The sequence below is a fragment of the Lissotriton helveticus genome, chromosome 1_1 (genome assembly GCF_964261635.1).
Source record: "Lissotriton helveticus chromosome 1_1, aLisHel1.1, whole genome shotgun sequence".
In the NCBI taxonomy this organism is placed as follows: domain Eukaryota; kingdom Metazoa; phylum Chordata; class Amphibia; order Caudata; family Salamandridae; genus Lissotriton; species Lissotriton helveticus.
Window position 1 is genome coordinate 21182955 of NC_136057.1, and position 26405 is coordinate 21209359.

Sequence of the window (26405 nt, forward strand, 5' to 3'; positions counted from 1 at the left end):
AGACTAGGTCAACTCTACTGTATTTAATAAGGGACATATTTAAATGCCTTTACAATCCATTCTTCTTTCCCCGTAACTGCAGTTTTGTCATTATTCCCTCTTAGATGGAGGGAGTCTTGAGCGAGGAAGACATTCTTCAATGTGAACAAAAAGAAGAGACTTAACACTCCCAATCAAACTTGGGAGAAAGAGAGCCCTTCACACAAAGTGGAAGTGACATCAGATGACCGCATCGCCTCGAACCCCAGGGAGGAAGAGACCTAACAGCATAAGACACTCCTCTAGCCGGATGGAAGTATAGACCCTGCAGAACAACAACGCAAATAAACAGAGATCAAGGAAGATCACGGGAGCAAACACCCCTCCGGGACAAGATAGAAGAGACTCTGGAGGACAACACATCTTTCCCATCCAAGGAAAGACGTGAGATCACAGGACACCTGCCCCCCGTCTGAAGGAAGAAGTGACACTCCAGGGCAGCAATTCCCCCAGAGAGGAAAGGTGGTACAAAAGGGGGTGGTGATGGATGGAGCATCTGAACCAATCAAACACTCACACCCAGTTCAGACATGGCCATATGCAAATCAGTCTGACCCTGTGCCTCATGGGAACAGTCCAGCCCGAACTGCCAAGCCATGCCTTCCCTGGACCGGAAACAAGCTTCCGAGGACCGGTTTCTGGCATTACAGCTGGGTATGCTCAGATGTGAGTCCCTTGCTCACTTTGCCACTGGATTCAAGCAAGCCGGGCTGAAGACGGCTGGAATGCCAGAAACCGGTCCTCGGAAGCTTGTTTCCGGTCCATGGAAGACATGGCTTGGCAGTTCCGGCTGTACAGTTCCCATGAGGCACAAGGTCAGACTGATTTGCATATAGACATGTCTGAACTGGGGTGGCAGAGTGGGCTAAAGAACGGTGATGGATCAAATCCAGATCTGTTGACTGGGTGTGAGTGTTTGATTGGTTCAGATGCTCCGTCCATCACCACCCCCTTTTGTACCCAAGAGAGGAAAGGGGCATCTGAAGGCAGCTGTGCCAACAGAGGGAAAAAGTGGCATCACAGGGCAGCACTGCCACTAAAGGGGGAGGGGGACATCAGAAGACTGCACTCTGCAGGCTGAGGCAGAAAAGTACATGATGATACAGGCCTAACCTGAGGGATATGGAAAGCCAGGACACCACTGATTGAGGTGGAGAGAGGAATTGACATCACATCCTTCTGTCAGAGGGACAAAGCCAAATCTCACAATAGATTCTCACTACTCAATCAGGAGGAATCCAGGCAGAAATTCCCTCTCGAGAGGAGGGTGACGCAAGCCTTGTTTCAGATGACAATGTGACATCAATCTTTAAAGGAGGGAAAGTGACTTTACAGGACAGCACATGCCACAGGGTAAGGGAGTCAGAGGCAGCACACACGTGTCCCACACAAGCAGCAGACTTACTTTAGGGAGAGGTCCGCATACACAGGCGCGAAGGACTGACATTCCGAGGACCAGTTGGCGAAGAACTCCACGAGCCAGGTCACCCGCCGGTCTTTATCGATCTCCTCCTGCCACAGGGAGAACAAACGAAGGACATGCAGATCACCACTGACCACTGTTCACAAGACAACACTGTGTAAGTGTTGAAAATTAGTACGGTTTGGTGAACATTATCTGCGCCATCTTGCCTCTTCCCCTGATGCCACACTTTTTGTCGTGCGCACCCGCCATTTTAGAATGCCCTGATCAGAACGAACCCTTTTGCATGCCGCTGGCCCCTGACATAGCCCTTCGCCTTCACTAAGCCTGCACGCTGACCACCCCCCCTGCTTGCACCTGCCTTGAATAATAAACCCCTCTTCGGCGCTGCTCTGCCCCAGGCCCTCATCCTGTTCCCAGCGCAACACCTCCCTTCTTCCCATTTATGATCCCCGGCCCTTTGATACAAACCCCTTTTCCCCGTGTGCCCGTTTGTCTTCCCCGTTCCCAGGCCGACACCCAGCTCTGCCGATACCAATCCTTGCCCCTCCCCGTACAATAGAAAGTCTCCCCCCAGCAAGGGATCCCCGGGTTGATCAAAGCCCCCCGCCCTACGAGATCCGATCGAACCCCACACACTCCGTGAATCGGCGGAATATCCAGCTGCGCGATGATCATCACCTGTTGTGAACGGGGCAGGGACTTCCACTGTAACGTTGCGTGGGAACGGGCTGGGAAGGGGGATTCTGAGGATGTCTTTCCGTACATCAAAGTATCGACGAGAATGTGTTACATGCAATAAAGAGATAAACCTGTGTATAAGAGGCCAGGCCTCAGGGATGCAGTTAGAGCACCTCAGAACGATACCTTCTGTCCGTTTTGCTGTGTTCTCCTCCGGAGAGAATAAAAACCTTGTTTCCTGCTTTCCAGTCTCCAGCGCCTGCCTCTTCATTGATTAAATAACTAGAGGGTCACAGAGGCAATACCGCCGGGCAAATATCGATTGTCCCCGACCCGACGCAGGTTTCAACAATTGGCGTCCCAAGCGTGGGGCCCATCAGCGACTCGTGGATCCAGTGGGAGAGGTCCCGACGACAGAGTGAACGACTGCAACGATCGGGAGAGCTCTTGCCCAATAGACCCTCGTCTGGCAGCCGATCATCCGAACTTCACTAGTTCCGAACAGACCTCTCTCGAGTGATCTACGGTCCTGACTGGGGACCATCAGGAGTGCCGTGAGAAATACGAGAAAAAGAGGACGATCGGGCGCTGGATTCGGAAGACAAGAAACTGTCCACATGGTCCGGGTAAGGTCGTGTAATCACGACAAGTTGCGAAATGATTGCTTGATTGTTTGATTGCTTGATTGCTTAAAAATACTAGTATTGCTCTTTATTTATTTGGAGATTCACTGTCTACAAACGGAGAAACAACGGGCTCTCTCTTTGCAAGCAGTGGAGGATAGGTAGGGCAGCAGCCGTGCTTATTTTTTTCTCCCCCACTCAATAATTACTTGAAACTGAACTGTTGTTCGCAAAACTATTGTTTCCTGGAGATTCCCTGTCTGCAAACAGGGAAGAGACCACCCTTTTTGCAGATAGTGAAAAGGGTAGGTAACGCAGATCTTTGCGGACCTACTCATTCTCCCCATTGTTATTTATTGGTCTTTTTGTTATTTTTTGATCCATGAGGTATTCACTGCCTGCAAACAACGTAGAATAGAAATATTCTGTCTAGTCTTTGCACACAGTGATAAGATAGGCAGTGCTGACTTTTTAGTCCCTCGTTACGAGCCGTCATGTCTGTCTTCTCCCCACTGATTAATAGCCTGTTTAGCCCGGACCGTGTATTAGAGGTGGACCATATAGCTCCACTAGAAGGCAACCCTAATAAGGACATGTTCATAAACTATGGATTAGTCACCATAGCCTATAATAAATTGTGGCACAGGTATACCGAAGAAAGTCAAGACAAACAGTGGCCACTGGCAGGATCCTTCGACCTTGATAAAATAGAAACGTTAGAAATAGCCCTTCGAAATAATAAGACAACGCCAATTATGCTCGACAGTCTCGGTATGTGGCGCAGAGAGGCTATGCAACGACAGAGAAAAGACGAGGACAAACCAAGTAGAGAAATATACCGACAGGACAACCCCAGGACACCGCTACCCACAACTTATCCCCCGACACTATGCAAAAGACGACCAGACTTAGGGCCAGACCAATGCGCTTTTTGTAGGTATGTCGGACACTGGAAAGCCCAATGCCCGACTCTACTGAGCGTGAGCAAAGGCAAAGGGCCGACAGGAACGACAGACCGGCAGTACGAGAAAAAGCGCGAGACAAAGAAGAACCCGACTTACATAGACAGACCAGATAGAACCACCACGTTTGATTATGCCCGATGGCACAGATTTCGCCAGGACACTTTCAGCGGCATGCTCAAGTTCTCCTAGGTCGGGCAACGTCAAGACGGGAACCCAGCCTCGTTTTAAATTCACAGACGGAAAGAGATAATTATGACCAATAACTGTTTTATATTCGTCTTGGGTCTTTGTATGTCGTACTTGTACTGTCCCCCGTCTGAGTTTGTGTGTATGTAATGTACGAATCTGCGTCATCCCTCTACACGTGTTTCCGTGTTACTCAACCTCTGTTAGCAGAAACTTAGCATAAAAGCAACCTGGAAAGAAAGAAATGGTAAAACAAAATCCGTAGACCATTAATGAACTTGAACTTTTAATTTAGCACAACAAACAAGGAATAATAACGGTAAACTGTAGAAAATGAAAGTCAAACAGAACATTCGCCCCCCCCCCCCCATTCTGGAACCTTCCAAAGTAGGGCAGGGTTACGGCTACGCCCAACCAACGGCAACCCATATAAGGCGGGCCCGGCCGCCAACTCTTGGTCAGGAAATCTTAACGTATGGGGGAGCCGGAGGAGAGGCAGGAGCCAGCAGCCTGGGCAGTTGTAGGTAGTCCCGCCACATGTCTCCTCAGCCAGCCGCAACGGGCCTGGATAGACTTAAGTAGTCCCGCCACATGTCCAGAGAAGAACGAGGCACCTCTTTCTTTTCCCTTCCGTAACAGCCGCAGCAGCTCTGGACGGCGAGATGTCCTGCACGTACCTCCACAACAATTTGTCCAAGTTGGGCTGGGAGGGAGAGGCGACGCGGACGAGCCTCTCCCACCTCCACCGATAGGAGGTCTCCCAGCCCCCGGCCCGACGCCGAACACCCCCAGTCAGGCGATGGTGCCAATACTTCCACAGCACCGAACACACCATGGTGGCACCCCAGTACTTGCGCAGCACCGAACGTGCAATGGTGGCCATATTTTCGGAACACCGAACCAGCAATGACTGCACTGATACTCGTGCCGCGCCGAATGCGCGCCACAGGTGGCCATACTCCCACAGCACTGAGCACAAGACTTGGGGAACACCGGATGTGGAGAGACCTTCATGCGGGGCGATGAAAAAGAACAGCATGGAGTGCACCGGGAGAAGGAGACGGCGCGAACGAGTCTCCCTCGCCCCCCCCCAGGTGGGGGCATCACAGCTGCACCCCAGCTGAACGTCCCGCTTTCACACAACAGGGACCTCTTCCTTTCACTCCGAAGGATCTCTCCCACTCTTGCAAAACTCGACGAGAGTGGCCCCTGTAGGGCCTCAAAATGGCGTCTGGGTCCGCTGGAAGGCGGGCCCCGGCCACTAGAGTAACTTTGACCAGCAATATAACTCGAACATTTGCCCACTGGAGCACGAGCCCCCATCTCCGACAGCATCTCCGCAGCCTTGAAGATCCTACAAAGGTCCCCGGCGGAACCTTCGGCCTTTGCAGGCTTCCGGTAAGGGACGGCTGCCTTGATCGCCAACGAAACAAACATGACATTGCCACTCCTTCTGTTAGCATGAATTCTAGAACTGCCGAAAAGGACTCTGGTCCAAACTGCCAGTAATGGGAAACATTTCCCCCTGATGCTGCTTCCGGACTGAGCCGGCCCCGCCCAAAATGGCGCTGGTATCAATCGGAACTTACGAACACCTCGTGGTGTTCCTTCGCACTAATATAAACTTGATGTTCTGAGACTTTATATGATCCTTTGTACACTTGGCTAGAAAAGACAAGGAGAACTCACTCGACGAACAGTATGAAAGGATCCCCGTTACAAATGTTGATTACAAATGTACAATGTATTATATTCTTATAACTGATGTAAACCTCATTTACGACGCACACGTACGGTATGCATATAGGAAATCTGATTACAACTATTATGATTATGCTTCTAAATTATGAAAATAAATGCCCCCGAACCCCCAGCCAATTAATAGACGTTTTAGTTTCTTACAAATGAATGAGTAAAACTTTCCGATGTTTTTATTGCTGCAAACGACACCCCCCACTGTACGCACTTTAGCCATTGCCACGACCGGCCAAAAACGACCGCACCCTCATAATCCACGTGCTGAAATGATTTTGCAAAATAAAGTTTTTTTGAAACTATGGACGGGTATTGCATGCTTTATTTTAAAAATGTGGGATCGGTGGGAAAGTTCTTTTCTGTGCACCCCACTCTGCTCTCTCTTTAAGGTTAAAAGAAGATGGTTGCCCAGCCCTGGAGGACGGATCGGATCGACAACACGACACTCCGCCTTCAAAGTACGCGACTGACCCATGAACTCTCGCGTAGAGGAAGACCTTGACTTCCAAGGATGGGTAAAACGAACGGTGTAAATGAGGGAATGTAAAAGGAGGGTGAAATGAAATAATGTAAATGTTATAAAGTACAACGTTCCAAAGTATCAGGGAACGGAGCTGACCCAAGAACCGAAGAACCTTAGAACGTCACAGCGTTGAAAGAGGTTTAAGGATCCCGATAGTGAGATACATCCTTTGACTAGATACCTCGCACTAAGCACCTCTGGTTTCCTTTTCACGTTTCCCCGCACACGACCTATATGGACACACTACCCCCCTCGACTCCAGAAACCATATCCCCGGGGACCCTGCCCCGAGGAGGAAAGACGAGTAAGAGGTAAGTAAAGGACTTATGAATCCATGTATTTGAATATGCGCGAATGCTGTTCCCTCCCCTCCCCCTTTTTCCCTCCCTCTGCAGGTTACATCAGAGATTACAGCCGAGGTGTGGCGAAGACCTGAAGCCTTGCCGTGTCTAATATACGAAGCAGACTAGCGCTGCAAGGTGGTGCCTAAGCACGCCTACTAACTACTCACGTATCGAACAAACCCGAAAAATTAGCACAACCTGATAAAAAGTGATCACCCTTAAACCAGACCGGACGAATGAACCCATGTCACGTATGATGCGAAACTATGAGAGAATGTGTGTGTGTGACTGAGGCGTTGACCCAACTGGTCGAAGGACCGAGAATGCGAGAAAGTGCGACAAAATGGTACCTCCTTTCTTCTTTCTTTTTTCTCAAGGCACGTCCCCTCTACCCTGTCTAATGCTCAAACTGCATGATTACAAGATTCTAACGCAGACCCGTGAATGCCCTTTACTGTGTAATGCACTAAATAGCCTTTCTTGAATACACCGCCACCCTCTCTGTTGCACGTGTACTATTTAGCCTGCCGTTGCGCTCTCTCTCTCTCTCTCTCTCTCTCTCTCTCTCTCTCTCTCTCCCCTCCCCCCCCTCTCTCTCTCTCTCTCTCTCTCTCTCTCTCTCTCTCTCCCTCTATTTTTGCACTCCCACTCTTCCGAGTGATTAGCCCCGAAATTGGCAGACTGCCACCCCTAGTACACCACCTAATTGGCTTCAAATACCGTCAGTATTTGCACAAAAACTTGTCTTTAATACAATCACCCTGAGACCGTGTCATTACCTCTCCTTTTCCGCTAGAAGTCAATGAACCGAGGTTGGGCCGTAAGGGAAAGGACAGGTAAGACGACAGAGGTTCCCTAATCTAGCCCGAAATAAGGGAACTATATGTCAACGGCTCCTATGGTATAAGAAAGGACCTCAGAATACGCGACCCTCCCCACCCCGACTTGTCGCAATACCCAAACAGGAAAAATGATCACCCCTGTTACATCCCCTGTATCAGCCGCCCAAAAACGGGAGTTATGAAACTACCCCTCATTTCCGGTTGTGAGAGATGAGTCGATTTACGCCCTTACCACAAGTTTCTATGTCCCTAGTCGTCTCCCACAAAACCCCTGTCTTTTCTGATTAAGTACTCAGGCCGTAGGAAGTTACGTAGGACCCAGAATGATGTTTTACAAGGTTAACTGACTAGTCCAAGGTGAATCATCGAAATGAACCCCGTAGTAGTTGAAAAGCAGGATGCATCGATAGAAAAGAAATGTTTAGCCATGTTCGTCTCTCAGCAAAATGCCTGTGTAGTACCATGTTGACAACTCACAGTACCCTTTGTAAATGTAAAACTCTGGAGAACGGCATATCTTTGCCAGGTTCGTCTCACGAAGGTGGGTCACCATCAGATGAACTGTCGTGACTGTAATAAATAATTGTGAAGGAAAGTCATAGTAGATCCAACAGGCCCGTCACCGGTCATTCATATGCCAGTTGTGAACACTAATAACGGGCATTTTCATTCTTTGCCTGGAGCTGGGAGAGAAATAGACTTTTTGATTATCTTCATCTGCAAATTCTCTAAAGACTGTCTTTTCAAACTTGTTTAAGGGTACTGCTGTTGGAGGAGAGAAGGACCGGATGTGGGAGCACGAGGCCTGACTGCAGACTAAGGAACACCTGCGACATTAGCCAAGGCGAGACCACGACAGAAAAGAGCTGCAGGACGAGGCACTGTTTTCGACAACATGAGAAGAAAGGGTCGACCTGATGCCCCTGCTCGATGTCCAGTGTTTGTCGACAAGTCCCCGCTCTCTGAATTCCGTCACACGCCCGCCTATCTGAAGTCTCTCGTTCCCTTAGTTTGTTCCTAATTTGGCCTTGCTCCATCCCCCTTTTCCTCCGACCTACCCTATGGACTCTTTTGTACGCTCTTCTTCCATCTGAACTTTCTGACAATCACCTCAAAGGACACAGGGCGAAAGGGACCTTTCCGACCAGAAACGCGAGGAAAGGGTCGTGCCCTGCAACGCAGAACTTAGAGTAGAGCTGGACCCGTAGCTCCATCGCCGGTGCTCCACAGCGCCAACGAAAGACCACAAAGAATAATGAGAACTCGTTAACTTCGAACATTTGACATCCTCAATCACCGTTTCTGCTATGCCTCATTTCTCTCCCAGCCGCCATTGTATTGATCCTGCTCCAATCCGAATCTGAGATATGTAATAACCTGCCAGTTCACGTTATGATATGTACTTGCTGCTCTCGCTACAGAACGGTTTTTTGTATTACATTCCTATGACTTTCCTGCTGAACAAGTTTATCAAAGTTTATCAAATAGGTCCACCTCCTAAACCTAGAAATGTTAAAATGTATTGTTTACAACTCTTTTTTCATCTAGGGTTCCTACCGTTTTCTTTCTCATGCCCACCACAATAGAACCGAGTAGAAAATGAACCAGCAAGATGTCTTGAATATGTTAAAGGGAGGACTGTTGAAAATTAGTACGGTTTGGTGAACATTATCTGCGCCATCTTGCCTCTTCCCCTGATGCCACACTTTTTGTCGTGCGCACCCGCCATTTTAGAATGCCCTGATCAGAACGAACCCTTTTGCATGCCGCTGGCCCCTGACATAGCCCTTCGCCTTCACTAAGCCTGCACGCTGACCACCCCCCCTGCTTGCACCTGCCTTGAATAATAAACCCCTCTTCGGCGCTGCTCTGCCCCAGGCCCTCATCCTGTTCCCAGCGCAACACCTCCCTTCTTCCCATTTATGATCCCCGGCCCTTTGATACAAACCCCTTTTCCCCGTGTGCCCGTTTGTCTTCCCCGTTCCCAGGCCGACACCCAGCTCTGCCGATACCAATCCTTGCCCCTCCCCGTACAATAGAAAGTCTCCCCCCAGCAAGGGATCCCCGGGTTGATCAAAGCCCCCCGCCCTACGAGATCCGATCGAACCCCACACACTCCGTGAATCGGCGGAATATCCAGCTGCGCGATGATCATCACCTGTTGTGAACGGGGCAGGGACTTCCACTGTAACGTTGCGTGGGAACGGGCTGGGAAGGGGGATTCTGAGGATGTCTTTCCGTACATCAAAGTATCGACGAGAATGTGTTACATGCAATAAAGAGATAAACCTGTGTATAAGAGGCCAGGCCTCAGGGATGCAGTTAGAGCACCTCAGAACGATACCTTCTGTCCGTTTTGCTGTGTTCTCCTCCGGAGCGAATAAAAACCTTGTTTCCTGCTTTCCAGTCTCCAGCGCCTGCCTCTTCATTGATTAAATAACTAGAGGGTCACAGAGGCAATACCGCCGGGCAAATATCGATTGTCCCCGACCCGACGCAGGTTTCAACATAAGGTACTGAGGTATGCAGAAACATTTCACAATGGATAAAGAGAGCCGGTAACAATTACAGTGAAGTAACTGGAAAGAGGTGGAAAAGGATCAGTCCTTGGAGGGGGGGGGGGGAGGGGGGAGAGGGAGACAGATGAGGCGGTTCTTGATGCCACTCCTGAATGGAAGAGGAACAGAGCAAGTCTACAGTGTAATGAAAGGCCATCCCACAGGCTTGGGCCAAATGAAGATAAGGCCGGCCCTTCAGGAGTTACAAGCTGTAAGACGGTCATCGTAGACGGTGATTTTAGGAGTGAGGTAGTCCGTTTTTTATGAGTGGACTTTTCCTAAGATCATATTGCGGGCTGTGGACGGGGATTTGTGTTGGAAGAGGGAGCCATTGCAGATGCTTGATGGCTGAGTATGTTTAAGGTTGTTTGGAACTTCCATTGGTTCCTCACAAACTATGTGGTTAAGTACAGATTTACTATTCTTAACTCCAAAGCTACATCTCGTAAGCGTATGTACCGCCAAGGAGCATCTACGTGAAGGTAACAATATTAAATCTATACTTACCTTCATGATATCACAGTGTCGATATTTAGAGCAGAATACTTTGGTAGCTCATATTAACCTCTTCGACACTGATGACGGAACCGCTCCGTCATCAGCCGCGGTGGCGCTGTGCTGATGACTGAGCGGTTCCGTCATGGACCGCCCGACGCGCCGCGTTCTATTGAGCAGGCGGGGCCATGACGGAACCGCACCGTCATCAGCACAGCTAACCCGAGGCTGGTGACGGAGCGGTTCCGTCACCAGCGTGTGAGTGCCACACGCCCCGCCGCCCCTTTAGCGCTGCGGCGGAATAGCCGCCGCAGCGAAGGTGTTAAGAGCTCAATATACTGGTAGAAAACCTACCATGCTGCTGCATGAAGTACCGCCTTTAAAGGGGTGAGGGGACGCTCCTGGAGTCGAGTTGAACAATTGCTGCCCCATCAGTGTAAGCTAGGACAAGGCCTGTGAGCAGAAATTGTGTTGGAATACAGAAAAGCTTGATATCACTGTTGTTGCCGGTAGATCTATCTTTATGCAGAGCTGCACAATACATACAGAATCAGTATGAAGCCATGAGATCTACCGCAGGGGATGGACCCTCACCATTTCATGTTATTGTGCCATTCCTGTGCCCGAGTTTAGGGGGCTACAGCTGAGGTAGTCAGACTCATTCTTTGTGGAGTTCACTTTAAGCGATATGGTAGATGGTAGACATCCATGTTGATTGGTGGCCAGGCTAGAGCTACATTTGTGGACACTATAGATAAGGCCCTTTGCAGAATCTGTTAAGAAAAGTCAGTTTAGAAAGTGTCCTCTTCAGAACTAGTTCAGAATAGAAACCAGATCATCTTTACCACCAGCTCAAATTGAGTCAGGAATTCACATCTTATCTCTAGAACCAACTGCGAACTAGCAAACAAATCTGACCTCTGTGGGAACTAAATCATGCGATGGCATGATTTAGTTCCCACAGACCTGTGACCTGTTAAGACAAGCATTGCCATAGCCAATAGGCCTCGCATTACTAAAGAGATATCCTTGCCCTAACTTACAGGTGTCGGTTTACATGATTTGGGGGAACTGGGTTATTTTACCCAAAATGTAGTCTGTTGTAAGTATTGAAATTGTAAAAATACTCAGAAACACACCATTTTAAATGTGAAAGAATGGACGCGTTTATTTTTGCCACACAGTTTACTTTGTCGGCTGACTGCAGCCGAACAAACAAACAAAACCTTTCAAGCTGCAAGGAAGAATGTTTGTTTGATTTTACCTTTCAGATGCCTGCGTTCTTGTTACACTTGGGAGCCGGGGTTAGCTTTTGATTTTAGCGGCCTGCTCTTGAACATTCTCTTTCTTGTCTGGGGTGGTAGGGACAAGGATCAGGTTGGAAGCGCTTCCAAATCCTCTTTTGTTCGTTCACTTCATTTTTGGACTCCTGTACGTGGACTGATTAGGAACCGGCAGAAGACCGCGTCTGGCTTCTGGTTTTCCCCTTGGCATGGACATTTAGGAGTAAAGTGACCCAAGAGCAACATTAAGCAATTTCCTTGTGGTTGCCCAGGACAGAGTTTTAATGCAGACATGCTTGATAAATGTTGGTGCCAAAGGTTTAATTTATTTTAGAAGCGGAGAGCTGAACTTGGCATCCAAGGACTTTTGGTGATGGTAGTAGTTTCTTTCAGGTCCATGTGGTACACCTTTCTTCTGAATTTTACGTGTTTTGAGGTTGAAAGTTGGAAACCCTACAATGCTTGCACTAAGTGTTTTTTGTGATCCCATGGGAGACTCACATTACACATTCCATGTAAATCTGGCAGCAGGTATCAACGGCCATACTATGGGCAGAACCCAAAGGCTGTTCAGTCCAGAACTTAAATTAAAAGACATGGTCAAAAAGCAGAACGAAAGCCTTGTTTTGAGGTCACTGTAGAAAACCTTAATTTACATATGTGCAGACTCTATGGAAAAGAAATACTGTAGTGTCGGTCTCAATCTTCAGCATCTTTTCGATCTCCGATGCCATTAGATGTTCTATGAAGCGGTTTTTATTCATCGGTCTGGAAATGTTGTATATCAATGTGTCCTCACTAATGTTCATGACATCTCAAACCAGAGGAGAAAGTCCCAATGAACCCAAGGTTACAGATGGTGATTACATAGGGGAGCTGTTGGTTTACAGTCGTCATCATCATGAGACAGAGACACCATCTACGGTCAACATCCAACAACGATGGTGAAATAATGCACAGCATGTTCATTTATTTTATTTCTTTTAAGAGTTTTATATAGCGCTGGCTAGACCCGGAGGTATCAGAGCGCTTTACATGAGGTTCCACAAAATTACAAGATTACATCAGTTCCAATTTACATCAGTTGCTAGACAAACAATTACAAGAGCATAGAAAACGAGATAAGTGAAGTGTAGAGGGGAAGGGGGTAAGGGGGTAAGGATAAAGGGGTGGGGGGGAGATACGGCAGAAAGACGAAGGAAAGTCTGCCCAAAGTCCGGCTGGGTAGGTGACGGTCGAGGGGGAAGTCCCAAAACCCATCTCCTCTATAGCTATCAGGTAGCTCCACCCGGCTTTGGCCAAATAGCTCGGTCTCAATGGGAAACATTTAAAGAACATGGAGGGCAAAATAAATGGAGCGTAGAGGGGAGGGGACAGGGAAGGTGAGAAAGGGAGGATAGGGGAAGAGACAACAAGGAGAGACGAAATGAAGTCTGTCTAAAGGCCGACTGGGTAGGTGACGACCAAGGAGGGAGTCCATGGCCCATCTCCCTTGCTAAATGCACTTCCACGTCTTTATTTTTTGTTTCGCTCAGCCATATTATAAGAACTGAGAAGAAATCATTAGACCCACACAGAGAAATTAACAATAACCTGCCACGGCAACTATTCCACAGATTAGCCTGCTAAGAAGAGCGCTGTGCAGGGGAATAAAGCAAGGAGGGGGCAAAACAAACAACATCACCTCAGACTACTGATTACTTTTTTTTGCCTGTTTTAACTAGTGGCGTTGACTGAGTTTATAGAAAGTTAGTCTGTTTTCTAATGGCCTTGGGAGCCTGGCCATGTTTTACTGGACAGCTCTACCAGGCTTGTTCACAGCCAGGTACAATGATGGTTTGAGCTTATGCCAGACTGGAGTAACCATCAGAGCTTACATGAATCGCTTCTGGACCTGGAGCCCATCTCATGATGGAGGGAGCAAAGGGCACTGGTGAAAACCTGGTCATTCAAAACATTCTGAAGTCTCACAGTTAGTGGATCAATGCACAGATTCACTGCATAAGGCACCAAGAAAGGTGCAGCACAGGCAAGACTTCCTCAGCTAGAGGCACAAGGAGGCACTTACGTCGATGGTCTTGTCGTTGAAATATTTGATATATTCTGGTCCCATGTAGAGAGGGGGTGTACAGGTCATCAAGAACACTATAGGCAGGAAGAAAAACACAATGTTTAGTAGAAAGAAAGCACTGGTATAAAGACTATTCAGCACTCAAGGCTAGTGGGATTAGAAGGATTAGGAACAGAAGGCTCACACTTCAGTTCGCATATGCAATAAACAAATCCCTTCAAAGAGTCAATCAACACAGAGCAGGAGGGGTGAAGCCGTCAAACAGGACCTGAGAATGAACATTCACAGAATAAAGAGAGGAGCGGAGTTCTCACAGACTCTTACTGAATACAAGAGCGACCGTGGTCGTTATCTGCACTTCGGAGACTTGACTATCACTGAATACAAGAGCGACTGTGGTCGTTATCTGCACTTCGGAGACTTGACTATCGCTGAATACAAGAGCGACTGTGGTCGTCAACTGCACTTCGGAGATGTGACTATCACTGAATACAAGAGCGACTGTGGTCGTCAACTGCACTTCAGAGACTTGACTATCACTGAATACAAGAGCGACTGTGGTCGTTATCTGCACTTCGGAGACTTGACTATCACTGAATACAAGAGCGACTGTGGTCGTCAACTGCACTTCAGATACTTGACTATCACTGAATGCAAGAGCGACTGTGGTCGTCATCTGCACTTCGGAGACCTGACTATCACTGAATACAAGAGCGACTGTGGTCGTTATCTGCACTTCGGAGACTTGACTATCTCTGAATACAAGAGCGACTGTGGTCGTTATCTGCACTTCGGAGACTTGACTATCACTGAATACAAGAGCGACTGTGGTCGTCAACTGCACTTCAGATACTTGACTATCACTGAATGCAAGAGCGACTGTGGTCGTCATCTGCACTTCGGAGACCTGACTATCACTGAATACAAGAGCAACTGTGGTCGTCAACTGCACTTCGGAGACTTGACTATCACTGAATACAAGAGCGACTGTGGTCGTCAACTGCACTTCAGAGACTCGACTATCACTGAATACAAGAGCGACTGTGGTCGTCAACTGCACTTCGGAGACTTGACTATCACTGAATGCAAGGGGGAGACCGGAAACCTTTAGAAAATGCCCTAACTGACTGCACTATGATAGAACGCAAGGACCGGGACGAAGCATGGGTGAGTCTGACACACTCAACATGGACCTCACACATTGAACCATGAAGGAATACAAACCAGCAGGGGTTTTCAAAACACACCCAACAGTTGAAAGCTTCAAAAAGGGTGTAACACACTGAATGCGAGGTCAATAGCATGAATGCTGAACCATAACTAAATCATCACTGAATGCAGGAGGTGGTTAGTGCCTTTAAAAAGGGTATTACAGACTGGTCTATTGCTGAAGGAAGAGGGTGACGTCTAGAAGGACCACCTTTCATACCACTGAAGAGGGGAGCCAGCCCTTGGGAACAAAGGCCTCACACACTGATAGGGACCACCGGCCTTCAACAAAATCATTCATTCAATAGAATAGAAGGGGGCGAGGGGACACCACGACTGTAAAAGTGTCTCCGGGAGAATGAACCATCGACTAACTACACAAGGACCTCACACGCTCAACCACGAATGCATAAAAGCAAGGTGGAAATTTACAAACCAGATATAACAGGCCAAACTATCATCACAGAATACAAAATGGAACCAATGCCTTATAAAATGTTTATGGCGGGCTGAATACAAGCCAGGCTGAGACTTGAAAGTGCACTTGGAGGCTCAACCATCAATGAATGCAAAATAAGGAGGGGTGAGGCCTTTGAAAAGGGTATAACAGACTGAACCATCACTGAATGCAAAAGATTAGTTTGCAAAAATAATATTCTAGACTAAAACATAACCGACTAGAGGGGAGTCGAGGCCATGAATAAGGAAGCACCACAAATTGAACTATGGAACCGAGGACTCCACCAACATCCCCAGAGACTCAAACGTCACTAGGTACAAGAGAGGCTGAGAACTTCAACGGGGACCCCTGAACCCGAACCACTTCAGAATACAAGAGAAGAGGTCTTAAATGAGTACATCACACATTTGAGTGAATTCTTTAACAAGGCGGTCAGTGGCTGAATAATCACAAAACACAAGAGAGGTTGGTTCCTATAGTTCCCCCCCTTTGAGTACACCATCACTGAACATTGGAGAGGATAAAGCTTTCTACAGTTACACTACAAACAAAACCATTATGTAATATGGAGGGTGGCGGCTCGGGCAATTAAAACATGACTCTCACCATGGACTGAACCATCAGTGAATAGCAGAGGTGAGCTAAGGTCTTCAATAACAACCGTCACATAATAATACAGCGGAAGGATGCAGAGACCGTCAACAAGGTCAGAAAAGGACCGATCTCCGAAAATGAGAAAAACACCCACCTACCCTATTAATTTGAAGGGTTGCAAAAATCAAAAACTCAATACATTGTAATACATATTCAAGATAAATACACATAATTCAGTTAATTTCTTATTATTAATTTTTTTAAAACATTATCTTCTCAATCAATAATTTTTTCCCATTTATATTTTTCACTCCAATTCAGTCCTGGAGATTAGTTATACTGGCACACATAGTTAACTGTCTAGTAAACTCATTAGATTCACATACTGTCCCAAAGTTGATTTATTGACACGATTACGAGTGACCTGCCTCATCTACGTCCTTCCTTCATCATGTTAAAAATCATTTGAAAATAAAGACCAACTCATAAGGCTATATATATATATATATATATATATATATATATATATATATATATATATATATATATATATATATATATTCGGGACTTCGGCGGTGTAGGGGCTTTAAATAAGCCTAACGTTGGGTGAGGTGTTGATGTCAGCCTCACTCCCGCCCACAGCAATCCCGGTGACATCAGGGTGAAGCGGTATGGGGTAAATGGAGACGGCGTGATCCCACACGCATGGGTTAAGAAGGACGCCCCACAGCAATGATGTTCATCCGCTCCGCGCAACAACCTTCCGGATAACAAACATGAATAAAGCATGCTGGGACTGGTAGGCGGTTGTTCTATTCACGACCTACCCAAGGCTGCATGCGCAAGGTATATACCTTTAAGGAGCGGGGCTCAAAGCAACCTATCAGGTGGGGGCAGGTATTTTACCTAAGAAGCACGACCCTCCCTGAACAATTCATTACCCTGGCGCTGAAGAAGGCAGACAACGTGCCGAAATGCATTCGCCTATTGCGGGTTTATGGGACTGTTACTCGCCTATGCAAGTGGATTAAAAGCTGTTTTCCATACCTACCCTGCTGTTGGTCTCTTCACTGGATCTTTGGATATAGTGTGGAATGGTGATATATATATATATATACACACATATACACATAAACACAGACACATACACGCATATATATGTGCACACACATATACAGGATAGTACAGAAAAACTTTTGAAAGATTGTCACTTCATCACCACTACTATTACTCCTACCCTTCTCCAAATTAACCCAAAGATGTTCCACTAACATTGCGAAGTCATACTACAGTCACTCTTATTAACATATATTCTACAAACAGACGCCAATTATAACCAACATCCCTCCACATTAAAAACAACGGGGGGACACAGCAAGAGAACTAGGCATGATATGTATGAACATGTACATAATATTTTCATGGAATAACTCCAATGTAAATATGACTTCTACTGAGATACACACTACTATGTTATATCTTTAGTATGTAATAAATGCTTTCATATTTTTTACTCCATTCATAACATTATGGAAACATTACTGGTCTTCAAAGCCCAAATATATAGGATGTTCCTTTTTGTTGTATGTATTCCAAATTTCGTACTATCTTCAGATTCCCCAATATATTTTCAATGCATGTTTCAGTACCAGACAAGAGTGCGGCCATGCACCTTCTTCAGGGCGCTCATAAATGCATATTCTAATAAAGGTGGGAAAAAGCAGATGGCAGCCAAGGGGACGATAACACAAAAGTGGCCACGATCCTAAGATCACTTCTGAAATGTGGCAAGGAAAAAATATTTACCACTACTATAAAAGGAGATAGTGTTTCATATAATCCATAGCAATGAATTGCTAATCAGCTGACGAATGTGAACATAGGTATTTGAAAAATAGATATCTTATCCATCCGCATGGTGTCGACAAAGTAGGGCGCACTGGTTGTTTCGGTTTTCCAATCACTGGTAAGAATGCACGCTCTTAAACTGTTAAATCCACATACGCTGTCCACACGCTGCCAATCACGAGCCCGAAATTCTATAGAACACTAGCTCCATCTATAGTAGTGGAAAAACATTTTTCACCCAAGCTAAGCATGAGGGGTAGTCCTACCTAGATACGGGTGATAGAGGATGATTCTTACCCTGGCTACGCATGAGACAGAGCGATCCTTCCAGAAGACGGTGAAACAAAAGACGATTACCAAGGTACAAAGTGATCTAGAAGGAGCACGCCCTGCCTACACTTGAAGGTGCAAAATGAGGGTTCTTTACCTGGGCACGGAGTGAAACAAAGGGCGAAACCATTGTCAGGCACGGTGAGATACAAGTAAACCATTCAACAAGGCAGAGTGGGCTCAAGTTGTGAAAGAGGAACCTAGAGTGGAGGAGGTCTTACCTAGGCACAGGGTGAGATAGAGCAGTCCCATCCGGATGTCCAGGCGGAAGAAAAGAATTGCATTGGCCACTTTACTGAACATGAAGATGTTCCCCATGTGTTGCTCAATGGTGACTGTAAAGACAAAAAATATCGAGGTGATGACCACGAGAGCAAACCAAAAGGGAGACAAGAGGAAGGATGAAGCACAAACAGGGAGAGAAAATGAAAACAAGAGAAATGAGAAAGAAAGAGGAGGATATGAACATTAGAGTGCGTTATCATAAAAATACAACAGAAAGAGGAGGGTGAGGAAGGACAACAGCAGCAGAAATGGAAGTATGAGGAAACAACACTCGACACAGTGAGACAACGGAGAAAGAGGGAATACCACAAATCACATGGCAAGAATCAAAGGACAAAACTGGAAGGGGCGAAAGGAGGAAGGACATCAGAGATCATAAAGTGAAAATATGAAAACTCTATCACAAGAAAAACAAGAGTGAAAACCACAATTGTCATAGTGAGGCCATGCCACAAGGACAACATGAAAAAAAGAGGCAGGGCCTTTCATCTCAGGGAGAGACTAGGAGGCCTCAAGGAGGAGAGGTGAAGAGAGGAAGAACAACAATGACAGGACCATGAGCACAGAATAGAGACATTGGAGAAGAGCACAGCAAACACCTCAGAGGAAGACATGAGCACACATGAGAAGACAGTACTGACAGGCCATGAAAACGTTATGAGTGGGTGAGAAAGAAAAGGCAGTCAACAGCAGAATGTGAATCCATGGGTGTGATAGGTGCCACTGCTAAGATCCAAGGTATGAGGCCACAGGAACACAAAGCAAGGGAGATAGAGAAACACATGAGGATAAAAACAGAGATGAAAAACAACAAGAGAACATGCTAGATACATCTGAACGGTGAAAGGACGAAGACGAAAAACACTTGGCATGATATAAGATCATAACAGGAGGGTGGGAAAGGTGGCATCTCAAACTACAAAAGGGTGAGCTGTGATCATTGTGTGAGGCAGAGAAAGAAACAATCTAAAGGTAGACAGGTGGAGCCCTGAGACCTGACAAGGGAAGGTGGAGAGAGGACACAAAGAGAGGCTCAGTAAATCATGGACAATGGCAGCAGCTGCGTTTTGTTAAAAAGAGATTTTTAAAAAAGCACACCAGAACCTTCTTGGTATAGGGCATTTCTTGTCGATGAATTCATGCCGCCTTTCCACATTTAATTTTTCCTCCCAAATTTTACAGTAGTGTTTTGAGATTAGGCTTCAATGTAATTTTTTTTTTAATAGTTTTGCAAAATCGAATGAAAACGGTGAATGATTTGGATTTGACTCCACATGCAGAATAAAAGGTCACTGGTAAAACCGACAGAGCGGTCTGTTTTAGAAGTCAAAGACAGTCTTCTTTGCTTGACAAGTCTGTGTGCATGGGATGTATGACGTTACAACGCAGGCTATTACAAAGCCTGCCTTTACAACGCGGTTTTTACATCGCATACCATTACAACACATAGCGCTTTTGGGTGCTGGATAGTGAATAGTTTAATTTACTATTCCAACTCCAGTCCCCGTGGACACTAGGGAAGGTGTTGGATAGTAAATTAAACTTATTCCCTATCCTAGAGCGCCCCCCAGCGCAATGCGTTGTAATAGTTTGCGGTGTAATGACCGCGTTGTAATGGTAGTGCGTTGTAAAAGTTTCGTTGTAAGTGATGTTTACCGTGTGCATGGATGGGTGGGCAGGTGAATGCAAGAATTCGTCAACAGTTGGAAATGAGTGACTGTGTGGACTGTTGACAGAATCAGTGTATGAATTAATGGAGGATTAAGGAGTGAGTGAGGGCATGGATGGATGAATCTGCACCAAAGAATGGCTGTATATGTAAGTGCATAGATGAATGGCTGAGTGAATGGGGGAGTGCATTAATGAATTGCCACCATTATACATGTTCATATTTGTACCGTCACTCATTACTTCTAACCGAGTGTACAGGTTTGCCGGATCACTCGGGTATCCTCAGTGCACCTCACTCAATCTTGAATGCAAATTCAGTAATCTTGCTCTTTGGATGAGAAGGAGATGCACGATAAACCACCCCCCTCCTCCCCCAGCGCCTTGAGACCCTCAAGGGTGAGAAGCGCGCTTCACAAATCCCCGATTGATTTATTGAATGACTACCCAGATTTGCACCATTATGTACAAATCTTGTCAGTGTGACTACATTTGCACATTCGCGTAATAATTCGTGCAGCATGTTCAAGCTTGCGCCATCACTCAGTAACGCAGTGCTTCTTCAGATCGCTTACCATCCTCTACAGATAATCAGATGTTCGATGTGCCAATCCGAATGTGCAAAACTTCCTAGGCAATCACAATAAGGGAACTAATGCAAGGAGGGACGGACAACTAGGTAAATGCACATACATACATGTATTATTTATTTATCAAACAGAATTTTATACACAATTAAAAATTACAATTTATATATCACAATTGCATACAGAATAAAAAGAAATTTAAAATGATGATGAATCACCAACATTAAGGGAAAAACAACAATTAATATTTTAATGAAAAATGTGGCAACCAACACTCCGAAATCTTGCCTGGATGCCAGGGTTGTACCATCACTCATTAATCCCGAGTGCTTCTTCGGATTTGCCAGCCGCTCAGTAATGCTTGGTGCATGTAGATATTTTCTACGTCACTCTGCCACAACTATGCCATACTCGGTTACCACACATTCTAGATTTGCACTATCGGTCAGCAGCACTCGGGTCATGTTGATATTAGCACCACACAGAAATCTTGAGCGCATGCAGAACCTCGAGGTTTCCTCACACGAGTTCAACTTTGTCTTATCACGAGGATCCCATAAGGTGGGCGAGGCCTGTATTGCAGTATTACAGGCACTAGTGGGCTCGAGATTAGACTACGGAAATGTCCTATACTTAGGAGTTACAAAAAGTACCTTAAACCGACTCAAAGTCATTCAAAATTCCACGGCGAGATTGCTTCTCAATCTCCCAGGATGCACGAGCATGGCAGAACACCTTAAGAAGTTACACTGGCTGAGGATCGCTCACAGAGTAAAATTCAAGGCACTATGCTACATGTTTAAGATTAGCTCAGGGGAAGCTCCAGAATATTTATGTAAGATCGCCCAGAAATATCTACCCTCCCGTAACCTCAGATCCATGTGTCAGGCCAAATTCACTGTTCCTAGATTCAAGTGGGCACGGTTGGGCGGACGTTCATTTGCCCATCTAGCCCCAGTATCACTCCCGCTCAAACTACGCTTGGAACCCTGCTACCTCCAATTCCGGAAGGGAGTTAAAACTTGGCTGTTTAATCAATAGAGTCCACTCTTTGCTTTTTGAGTAATTACAGATCCAAGGCGCCGGGAAACCCGCAGGGTAGCTGTTGCGCCATATAAATGCAAAAAAAAAAATAAAATAATATTGCAGTCTGCACATGGAGTTCATTTGTCCTGGCCATAGGAAGAGACACAGCCACATTCTGATTGAGGGGAGCGCTCCTCCTGCTGTTAGCTCCATGTGATGGTCCTGCACGCGGCTCTGCACCCTCTCTCAAGGTTCCCTCCCTGGTGGCTCCTGAGCTATGCAGTCATCCGGTACAGACCTGTGTTAGGCATGTCCACACCAGATGCCTGTGCACTGCAGTCACGTCGACTGAAAGTACCTGGTAGCTGCTGATGCAACGAGGGCATGGCAGCTGGGCACCAGTTTGGTGATACCGAAACAAGCGTCTTATGCACCTCTTGATTTCCGTAGGTTATAAACTTTGGAGGCTTTGCAAATTTATTACGATTTGTTTAGTATCTTAATATCTTTAGCTTCTGCTATTATGTGCTGGCAGACCTAGGTGTAATCTTGCACGTTGTTGAAATGCTTTCAAGTTTCGTTACTTTTCATTTTTTACTTATAATCTCCACAATCATTTAAGGTCACTGAAGGTGCTTTATGATGTTTTTGGTTTTGCCCGCCATCTGATCTATGCTCTGCTGCCATGGGGACAGCTAACGTTTAACCCCTGAGTGAGGATATCTGCAAACTTCTCAACCGAGGCTTTGGCGTGATGGTGGCTACGTGTTATAGCGGACGGGGCACCGGCTTTCGACCTGTACCCCAGTGGACGAATATCGCCTGCTCTCCCCAGTAAGGTTTCTTCAGTTCCTTTAAAGAGTTGATTGTACTCTTTAAGGACAAGACACGTATGACAGATCTGCGTTACATGCACGTGAGAGGTGCGATTCACAGGTGGCCTGATGAACTGCGTGGTCCATTGGGCCCCAATATACACGGTGCACAAAGCGGTGCTATCCTTTCTGTGAGCTGACAGAGTCCATCTTGGGCACACCCGGCTGCATATACGTGCTTCTTGCCCCCATGCTTGAAACCGTAGGTCCTGGTGGGTGGGCAGATATCCAGCTCACTCTATCTGTCCAGAATAGGTCTCACCTATCCGGCATGACCATTGTCGAGTCTGCGTCCCACAGCAACAGGAAAAGCTGCAGGGCTCAGTCTGAAGCGAAAACTAACGTAAACGTAAACTAGGCTTCCTGTGGAATCTGGGTTCATTAGTCTGTGATATCAGGCCTGGAAGACAGGCATGATGCTTCTACAGGACTGCACGAGCCAAACAGCTTTCAAATGCTGCAGACATCTGAGGCATTCCATCATGGGCACCAGACAGGCATGACATCAGGATACCGAGAAGGCCTGCACACCAGTGGAGGGAAAGAGAGCAGGTCTAGCACTGGACACTCTCCAAAGCTGACACTCTTCCAGCAATCTGGGGCGAAGTCTTCGAACCAGCCTTGCTGTGACCCGAGAAGAGGACAGCGTGCCTGCCTGCACAGGGAGCGCCCTGCCCTTCTAGCAGACGCTGGACTGATCCACGGGGAGACCTGCACAAGGCCCTGCTGGTTAAAAAACACACTTGAGGACAGCTGGACAGACAGACATTGCCCAAGAGCCAGGAGACTGCCATAGCCCAGCAAGAAATAAAAACCTACAGAAAAGCACCACCCGGGTCAAGTGCTGCAGCATCAATTGTTGTTGATTTGAGGAGTGCTATGGTCTGACTGTCCCATGCCCATAAGGTGGCTGCATTCGCCTTCATCCGGCCCCAGAAGACCTAGGAGGCTGTTGGTATTCACACCATCAGCAAAAGGCCAGTAATGTCGGCTTTCGGTGACCCCGACTCTGTTGGAATTATCGTTGTGGCCATTACGGCTCTGAAGATAATCAATATTTATAGTGACAGTCAGGGCCGACCCATAAAGATCGGTCCTGGGCGGACTAATGACCCCCTTGGCTGTTACCATCTCTGGAAAATCTGGACTGTAGTTGTTGAGTTACAGAAACCTAAAAAGACCAAGCATTGGCAAAGCCAATAGGTTTTGCCTAGGCAAGATCTATTGGTTTTGTCAATGGCCAGCAATGACCACGTCATGCTGCCTTTTTTCCCTTAAAGCTATGTTGCTGCAGTGCAATAAGTGTAAAAACAGCGTAGAGGGTTCGTGAAGGGGCAAACAATACGAGGAGGGAGAGCGGTTGGTGGGGAAACAAACAACGGACAGTAGGAGGGTGATGGGGTGGGTGGGGAGCAACAGAAGTGTCCTGCGGATGAGGCAAGAGGAAGAAACGCCAAAGGACAGCGAGGGAAGAGTGCGGGGAGGGCTGTACAGTGGGGTGCGCTCATATAGACAGTGACAGAGTACATGACAAAAAGCAAAAAATAATGTTGAAAAAAATAACTAGAGCAGCGTGTGGCCATCGGGATGGACACTGGCCACAAACCGGAAACTGCGATAAGTCCATGCTCCACAGAAGGGACAGACGCCCCGGGAAGAATGCAGGAGGAGGTGGCAGCAGGCAGGAAGCAGGAGGCGTGACCAGTAAAAAGCAAGGAAACGCGAGTGACATGGAAGCCAACCAATGGCAAGTAATTGGTGGGTTCCAAGCCCGGATACGAGTTGTTTGTTAACAGCTTTTGCGGACTACTGTAGCCCAGTGGTAAACTACAGTGCTCAGATCACACAGTGCTCAGTAACCGCTGACTGCCCTGAGCCTTGCACCGAACATGCACTGGTTTTAAATGAGAGGGTGCAGGGGGTCCCAGCTCTGTCTGTATCTGTGGCCGAAAAAGAAGACGTGAAAGTAGGAAGGAATAGGACATTGATAATCCGTGCCCATACTTGCATCCGATCTCATGGACTGAGAAGTGGACAGCTCACAGATGAGAGAGGCAAACCACAGAGAAGAGCAAAAAACACAGTTGATGGACAGAATGTAGAACAATGTCATACATTCACCCCAGTACAAGGATCTGGGCCTAAATCCATCGTTTTTTTGCACTCCACACCACCCTGGGTTAGACACTGGCTATATGCAAATCAGCTCTGACCCTGTGCCTCATGGGAACAGTCCAGTCCGAACTACCAAGCCATGTCTTTCCCAGACCGGAATCAAGCATCCAAGGACCGGTTTCTGGCTAAGAGAAGAGACAAAAAATGGAAGTGACATAGAAAACAGGTAAGAGGGAGAAGGATGGAGGGGGAAGAGAGAAAATGTGATGGGTAATGGGGACAAGGAAAGCAGATGGAGAGAAATGCTCAATCAGCATGTGACATACTGGGAGAAAACTTCCAGAAAAAGACTGGGATGTTAAAGCACACCACACACAGCAGAAAATGAGTATGTGCTCCCACTAAATAAACAGATGTCTTGGAGAACATGCACTGGGCTTACTGGAGCGCCGGTTCTTCATCATGACGATGGCGCTGAGGAACATCAGGATCTCCACCTCCCTCTGAAAGAGATGGAGAAGCAGTCACAGGAAGGCAGCCATTAGAAGCGGAAGCAGGAGTGGGGGTAGGAGAGAACAGGACCCCCTTTGACAGAGAAGGTGATGACACAAAGCCAGACAGAGCAAGTTACACAGTGAATAATGGTGGTTTATGTGACGACAAGAAGAGCAGTCGAGAATCAGCCGTGCCCTTTACGCTTACCACTCAAACCTGTTGCACATGAAGGAGAGAACCTGTGTTCAAGTCTTACAGTTTCACTATTGATCACATATATTTTACACTGGATTGTCAGATTTGTTGGCAACTTACCTCATAATTACACCTTACATTGGGTCAGCCTGGATAATTTCCCCTCATTCCCAGCGCGCAGTTGTGGCGAAGGACATCATGTCTTATATTCAAGTTATATTTTTTAGGAGAAACATTTGTAGGCTTCGTGGATGTTTTTACTTTTAATGTATAGATGTGTTATTTAGTTCTGTGAACTTGTTTTATTGTTTCAGGGGTATTCTGCTTCTGTGTTGATCACTATGGCTCTTAACTTACAACAATGACATTGACTGCAGTAAAATGGTGCACAGATCACCAGTGTACGCAGAGTGGGCTCTGAGGCAGGAGTACAGCAGCAGGTACCACGGGGGGTGCGCGGCAGGTGAAAGACTACCCCAAGAGCGCTTCTTAGAGATAGGGGTACAGTGGCACAGGTCACGGATTGTGCGCGGCAGGTGAAAGACTGCTTCTTAGAGATAGGGGTATGGTGGCACAGGTCACTGGTTGTGCGCGGCAGGTGAAAGACTGCCCCAAGAGTGCTTCTTAGAGATAGGTGTATGGCTGCACAGGTTTGGGAACCCTTTTAAAAATAAAGTTCTGTGAAACAGGGCCGAACAGTAAATGTCAGAGCTCCCTTGAGAGCGTAGAGTTGTCGAGCGTATCCATCTACCCCCTCCATGAGTAGGGGTGGGAGACCAGCCCCAGCAGAGCAGGCAGATCAAAGGCCTTTCCTTGGTGATGCTTGGAGTCAGGGCTTGCTCAAGAGCAAAGGAACTAAAGCCTGGAAGGCATATGTGTTAGTGGGTTGTGCAAAGGATGGACGAAAGGCTACATACCAAACTATAGTCT

The 26405-nt window shown here is 46.9% G+C and overlaps 1 protein-coding gene across 1 annotated transcript in view; it reads right to left on the bottom strand.

Moving 5' to 3' along the window:
* Nucleotides 1-26405, bottom strand: part of TMX2 (thioredoxin related transmembrane protein 2) — a 40823-nt gene that overhangs the window by 8027 nt on the left and 6391 nt on the right. The window contains exons 2-5 of the mRNA XM_078674093.1: nucleotides 25228-25288; nucleotides 18451-18564; nucleotides 13786-13862; nucleotides 1445-1551 (exon numbers count right to left, since the gene is read on the bottom strand). Of these exons, the coding sequence (XP_078530219.1) occupies nucleotides 1445-1551; nucleotides 13786-13862; nucleotides 18451-18564; nucleotides 25228-25288 (359 nt within the window). The remainder of the gene's footprint in view (nucleotides 1-1444; nucleotides 1552-13785; nucleotides 13863-18450; nucleotides 18565-25227; nucleotides 25289-26405) is intronic.